At 39.3% G+C, this 7509-nt stretch overlaps 1 protein-coding gene across 1 annotated transcript; it reads right to left on the reverse strand.

The window, feature by feature from the left end:
- Nucleotides 1-3263: 3263 nt before the first annotated feature.
- On the reverse strand, nt 3264-4655 carry LOC145132002 (uncharacterized). Its single transcript, XM_079066643.1, has one exon. It carries the CDS (start codon nt 4653-4655, stop codon nt 3264-3266), a length of 1392 nt encoding a protein of 463 aa, XP_078922769.1.
- Between the last annotated feature and the right edge of the window lie 2854 nt (nt 4656-7509).

The following is a 7509-nucleotide window of genomic DNA, read 5'->3' on the forward strand; positions in this document are numbered from 1 at the left end:
TCAATGTCATCAGCTTCTTCTTCAAGTTCAACATCCTAAAATAAAAAAGGAGGGTATGTTTTCAGAAATTATATAATTTAGATGGGGAAAAGTTTAAAAAAATAATGAAATACCTGAGGAGCTACAGCTGCAGAATGTGTATCTGTTTTATCAAGCTTTGCCTTTTTCTTATTATGTGTTGTATCAAGCTTTGCCCTCTTCATGTCGATTTCTTATTAAACTGTTTGAAATAAAAATTGGAAACAAATATTTAGAAGAAAGTTGTAATATGAAACTAAGAAAGCAATCAGAAGCAAAATATGGAGTGTACAAATTATATGAACATGATTATAATTTTAGATATTATTATATTAGAAGCTGTAATATGAAGCGAAACAAGTTTATTTAAATAATAACTAAATTCAGAGTAATCAAGAAGACTAGAAGTATAAGTAAAATCAAGTATCTCAGAAGCAAATATGAAGTAATACAAGAAGTAATCAAGAGACAAGATGTATACAGTTTCTTCTTGTCGCAAAATTAATCAAGAATTATCAATCCAACAATCAAGAAGCTAACGGAACATGAAAAAAATTACCTTTCTTGCGTCGACTGTGGTTGAGAAGCAATAAAGCAAGTATACGAGTCGATTGCGATTGCCTGAACAGCTGAACCAGAAGCGAAATTTGTTTAGTAAGCGGTTGTGTTTAAGAAGTGAGAGCAGGAAACGACTAGAGCATTTAGGTTTTTCGATTGCCGATTGTCGACTTGTGGTTGAGAGATTGTAATTTAAAAACCAATAATGAACTCGAGAATCCTTTAATAGAATCGATTGCGTATGGTCTGCAAATAACACCGCCATCAATGGTTTATGGTTCTACTGTGTATTGAGAATGGGGAAATGGAAAATGCCGATTATAATTTCTAGTGTTGGGTTTTCAAAGAAGCCGATGGAAATCCCTAGCTTATGAATCATTAATTTTTTAATTAGTTTAATGCATAAATTTAAATACCTATTATTATTTTTTTATTAAATATCTAATATTTAATAAAGTGTAAAATGAAATTATCGTGCTATTATCATTTTAGTATCGTTTTATAGTCGTGTTTCATTTCGTTTTAATACCGTGTTATAGTCGTGTATATATCGTGTTTTAGTCGTGTTATTGTCGTTTCTAATTTCAAACATGAACACGACACGACACGACGTCAGTTTTTTTTAAACAACACGAACACGACACGAACACGAATTCGAATTTCGATTTTGTCCCAATTTCGTTTCGTGTCATGTATTTTTTTCGTGTCGTGTCGACTTTTGCCACCCCTAACTAGGGATGAGCATACGACCCGTGGGACCGGACCGGACCGGAAAAAAACCGGGACCGGACCCGGACCGAACCGGATTATCATATTAATGAGCCGGTTTTCGGGTTTGGTTTTTATCAATAATCGGGTTTGGGGTTTGGACCGGACCGTACCCGAATTAAAGGATTTAACCCGGACCGGACCGGAAAACCAAAAGTATTTATATTTTTTTTTATCGACAAACAGTAAGCAAAAATTACCAAAATAAAAAAAATGTTGTCCGATTGAATTGATTCGGTCTCTCCTGTGGATCACATTATATTGTCAATTTTTTTTGATTTCGGCTTCTTCTCTTGATCGCATTATGGTTTGCTTTTTTTTCTTAAAAAACCAAAAGTTATTTTCTAGTACAAATTTTTTTAATAAAAATAGTGCAGTTCTAAAAAAAATAATGCAGTATTTTTTAATAAAAATAATGTTGTTAAGTGCAATTTTTTTTATAAAAATAGTGCAGTTTTGTTTTATAAAAATATGGCAATTTTTTTTTATAAAAATAGTGATGTTAACTGCAGATTTTTTTACATAAAAATAGTGCAGTTTTTTTATAAAAATAGCGTAGTTTTTTAATAACGTTTGTATTTGTTTGCATACACATCATTTGCACGTGTTCTAATTAGAGTCCCGCAGTGTACCGTTATATTCATCTTCTTTTATGTATTTTTTCAGTCGAATTGTACAAACAACAAAGAAGATACGAATGATGGATGTTACGTAATAAGTTTATAATTTGAAATAGTATGCTAGAGAGTAACATACAAACAAAACCTGAAACCGTAAACAACAAACATACGAAACCCAGTTTGGTATCAAGAACAAGATTAGACCGTAACCGTAAACAACACTACAAAAGTCTAATTCGGTCCAAAACCCGAAACCCGGTTTAGTACCCGTAACCGGACCGGACCGAACCCGGACCCGCTACACCTAAAAACGGTCCGGTTTTCGGGTAAGGTAATTCACGATTTTCGGTCTTCGGGTTTTCGGTCTTCGGGCCGGTCCGGTCCGGGTTCGGCCCGTTGCTCATCCCTACCCCTAACCACTGCGACTGGCTTCGATGACCTTGTACGGTCCTTCCCAAATGGGACCCAGCTTGCCCTGTGGTTGGGCCCGACTTGCTTCGTTGCGCCTTAGCACATGGTCTCCTACTTTGAAAGCTTTTCCCTTGACCCGCTGGTTATAATACCTTTCGACAGTGTGTTTGTAAGCAGCTTGCTGGACGTTGGATTGTTCGCGTCGTTCTTCGAGGAGGTCCAGACTCATCCTCAAGTCCTGGGAGTTGGTTTCTTCTTCGGAGTGGGTTGCTCTTAGCGAGCGCACCGTAAGTTCCGCTGGTAGCATTGTCTCTGCGTCGTATGTCATGCTGAATGGAGTCTCTTGCGTGCCCACTCTTGGTGTTGTCCTGTATGACCACAATACGATTGGTAGTTCTTCGGCCCAATTGCCCTTAGCTTTCCCAAGACGCTTCTTGATTCCATTTACGATCGTTTTGTTGGACACCTGTCTGGCCATTCGCTTGAGGGTGCGCTACCGATGTAAACCTCTGCGTGATTCCTTTGTTGGTGCACCAATCTCTTAACGGGTTCTCAACGAACTGTAGCCCGTTGTCGTTGATGAGTATCTTGGGAATCCCAAATCTGGTCACGATGTTTTTCCACATGAATTTGATCACCTGACTCCCCGATATACATGCCAATGGTTCGGCCTCTATCCATTTCGTGAAGTAATCTACCACGACGATAAAATATTTTACCTTGCCCGGGGCCTCTGGGAACGGCCCACGATGTCTATCCCCCATTGGTAGAATGGCCATGAGCTGGATATGTTTTTCAGGGGAGCCGAATGGTTCCCCTGGACTGGAGAGTACGCCTGCCATTCTACACATTTTTTGTTAACTCCGCCGCATCCTGATGTGTGGTTGGCTAGTAGATGCCCATGCGAAGCACCTTTCCTGCCAAAGCGCGCGCTCCTTCGTGTGCACCCGCCTGACCGGCGTGTGCCTCCTGGAGTGCTTCTCTGCCTTTGGCCTTGTCTACACATTTTAGCCAAGGTGTCGTAAATCCCTTCCGATATAATTCCCCGTCCATGAGCGCATACGAGGGTGCTTTAACGCGTACTTTTTTGGCCTCGTCATGGCTGTCTGGTAAAATACCGTGCTGCAAATACTCGATCAGAGGGATCATCCATGTGCACTTGGCCGTCGTCAAGGTCTTCACCTGCTGCTCGTCTATGCTTCTTTCTTTGAGCACCTCCACTAGGACCTTATTGGACAGGTGGTCAAAGCATGTCGACGCCAACTTGCTTAAGGCGTCTGCCCTTATGTTCTCGCTTCTTGGTATCTGCTTGATGATAAACTCTTTAAAGGGCTTGACAAGCCGTTGTACTATCTTGACATACTTCTCAATCCTTTTATCTTTTGTTTTGAAGCTTCTGTTGATTTGGTTGGCGGGCAGTATTGAGTCTGTCAGGGCTACCACTGCTTCCGCCCCCATTTGTTTGGCCAACCGCAGGCCGACGAGCAAAGCCTCATATTCTTCTTTATTATTGGAGGTATGGAAGTCAAAACGGAGGCCGTAAATGACTTCCTTCCCCTCTGGGCTGGTTAAGATTAGGCCCACTCCTGAGCCTTCCCTGCTAGATGCACCATCCGTGTATAAAGTCCATATCCGGCTATGATTTGGTGATTTCCCTGTTGCTGGTATTCCTTCATGGTTCCTGTCTTCCCCTCCCCCAGGGATTTTGAGCAGGAAATCTGCAAGCGTCTGCCCTTTGATGCTCGTTCGTGGACGGTAGTTAATGTCGCACTCGTCCAGTTCGATTGCCCATTTTGCGAGCCGTCCAGAGGTCTCTGGCTTGAGCAGTATTTGCTTGATTGGACAGTTTGTTAGTACTTCTATCTGGTGCGTCTGAAAGTAGCGCCTCAGGCGCCGTGCGACATAGATGAGTGCGAGCACTAGTTTTTCGAGAGTGGGATAATTGAATTCGGGGCCCTGCAATGCCCAGCTAACAAAGTAGACCGGTGTCTGCCTTCTTTCTCTTTCCACGACCAAAACAGACGAGAGGTACATTTGCAATGTCTCGCCTAGGATAGGACTAGCCAGCGTGGGTAATTTATGCAAGGCCTCTTTGATTTGTTGAAGTGTTGCCTCCGCTGCTGCTGACCATTGGAAGTTATTTTTCTCGATACAACCCTTGAGCGCGTGAAAGAGTGGCATAGCCTTCTCAACCGATTTCGAAATGAAGCGGCTGAGGGCTGTGAGCTTTCCGTTCAAGCCTTGGGCATCTCTGAGGGTGCTTGGCGATGGGGTCTCCATGAACTCATCCACCTTGACTAGGCTAGGCTGTATTCCTTGTCTAGTGACATAGTTGTTGGGTTATGAGCATTCTAACACTCCTAAGTGTACATGCAACCCTAAATACCTTGGATCTATGTTTTCTCTATTATACATACAATTATGAACATCCAAGGTATTATCCTAATCTAGCATACAAAATAATAAATATAACAAGATAGAATACATACCTCTTTGATGTAGAATGTCTTCATGAAGCTTGAGTGCCTAGTGCCCCAAGTGTGACACCTCAAATGGTTCACACAACACCAAATACACTTGGAATAACTTGAGAGAAACTTGAACACTCCTTGAAATCGTCTAGCCCTCACACTCACACATTAGTGCACGATTTCTTGAGCCATGGGATTCTTTTATATGGTGGCTATTAGGGTTACACCATGTAACTCATAACTTTACCCATTCCTTATGCTCCATGGATTTTAACCTCCATGGAGTATCCATGGGTCACCCCATGGACTTAGTCCAACATAAGGAATCTTGGATTACAAGCCCACATATATAAGAATGAATGATTTACACAATCAACCTATATATTTAATTAGTCTCCTTTTGATCATTTAATTAATTCCAAATTAATTCTTGATCAATACTAATTAAATAACCTTATTAATATATTAGAACTTATAATATATTAACCAACCTTAAGTGTTATTTCTCTCATTATAGTCTATCCAAATGCATGATGCCATGCAACCCAAATGGACCATGCCGGGTCGGGTCAAGTCTTACCAATTATAGTTATGGACTTAGACATTAATCCAACAGTCTCCCACTTGGATAAGTCTAAAACTATTATTGCGTATGACTTCAGGAACCGATCAGCAATCGTAACTCTCAAAAGCTTCTGTCGAACTCTGACCTTGTCGATGAACTCTGACCTTTGTCAATGACTTGTCCATTAGATAAGGGATCATATATTCCTCCATTCTAGATATCATATGGACTGAGACATGGATTATCAATCATTCTCTCTGTCCATTTGTTGTTTCCCGATTTCCGATTCATGATGACTGACTGATTGAACAAATCAAATCAGTCCTGGCTTGGCCAAGCACTCACATGTATCATCTTTAAATCATCGAGGGGCCCACAGATATCGCTTTTATCCCGAAGGTAAAAGGAATGGATAAACTTCGACTCATATGGCTTGTTCTACTACTTGTTGAATCATACACAAAGGCACGTTTTATAACATCGAGTTACCAATGCATTTTCGTGCAATCAATGTATAACCAACTCATAGTAACAACTCATATCTCTAGGTTTAAAGAATATAAGATATTATCGTCTCATGATCACTCGTGATAAAATCCATGAAGTGATTCAAATGAGCGCGGGTTGAATCCAATACTCAGAACTTATGAGCACTCATGAGTGTTGTAGCACCACTTTGTCCACCAACTTGGACCTCTACAAACCAACCCATGACAGTCTTGATTCATATCTACTTCCAACATATGACCGACTGTGGATGGTTTGAATAACTTAATCATTCAGGAAGAGCGACTTAGTTATTCTGGAAGTCAAAACATGCAAAGTGAAACACAAGAATAAATGAATCGAATATGGTATCAAACCCTATGAATATAAATAAACACTTTTATTTATCACCATACTGATTACTCATTATTCATTGTTTCGGTTTTATCAACTTTATACTTGAATTTAAAACAATAGTTGTCCCATGCTCCAAGCATGTACACTATGTTTTCTAAACACTAGTCATGCCATACTCCAAGTATGCATACTATGTTTGTCTATGATCTTTACTTTGTAAAATAGATCAATTGAACATCACTCCAATGATCCTCTTTTCACAGTCCCAAATCCTTACTGCAAATGCAAGAATTCCAAATTCATGCCATTTACTGAAATTTGTTAGATTCTAAACTTATATGCATTGATCCTCTTAATGATTATGCACAAAGTCAGAAAGACTTGACAACAATCATTACAGAGCATTCCAAAGGAGATCAGCTCCTTGGAAACATCCTTCTTTCATTAAGTTTCCTAATCTTACACAGATTGAATAATTTCTAACTTTGAAACATTTCCATATTCCATTTTGACTATCACTTCTGAACAAGAGTTGCCTCCTTACAGATTATGTCAATATGGTCCTTCCAGAATTAACATTATACTTCCAACTGTCCTTGAGCAACCAATCTTTGGTAAACCTTAGATTGTCCTCGACAATTGCTTAATCATTTTAGTCATATCCAATTCTAGACCTTTTCCCTTCATAATGCCCCAGGCATTTGGAAAATTTTAGAAAGGATGAATATAGCACATGTAATCGATCCTATATCCGAAGCATATGGGACACGATTCATGATGTCTCACATAAAGACTAAACCAGTCTTTTGCTATAATATTTCCATTTCAATTTGCCAAGTTCTCAAAATTCAGATTATGAAAAGGGATGCCGTAATCATAATCGAATTTTAGAACGCAAATAATGGACCCATATATAGAATTTCCTTATGTTGAGCCATTCCAACATGAAATTCATATATATATCCTTGATTAAATACGATTAAAATCTCAATCTAAGCTTTTAGAATTGAAATGAAGTATAATTTCCTCTCCCTTAATTATAGCAAAACAACTTTTTCAACCCCTGCAACCTCACGAATTGAAACTTTTGTTTTCTATAATTAACATTGCTAACTTGCAACCTTTGTCATAATTATCATGCTCCCACTAACATGATGATTATTAGCATAACACTTATGCTCCCACTAGCTTTGACATGTACTCAGAAATCAGCTGACTTTCTTACCAAAGTTTAGATTTTGATACTAGATTGTTT

This window comes from Lactuca virosa, chromosome 8 (assembly GCF_052849685.1).
Source record: "Lactuca virosa cultivar CGN04683 chromosome 8, Lactuca_virosa_CGN04683_v6, whole genome shotgun sequence".
NCBI classification, from domain to species: Eukaryota; Viridiplantae; Streptophyta; class Magnoliopsida; order Asterales; family Asteraceae; genus Lactuca; species Lactuca virosa.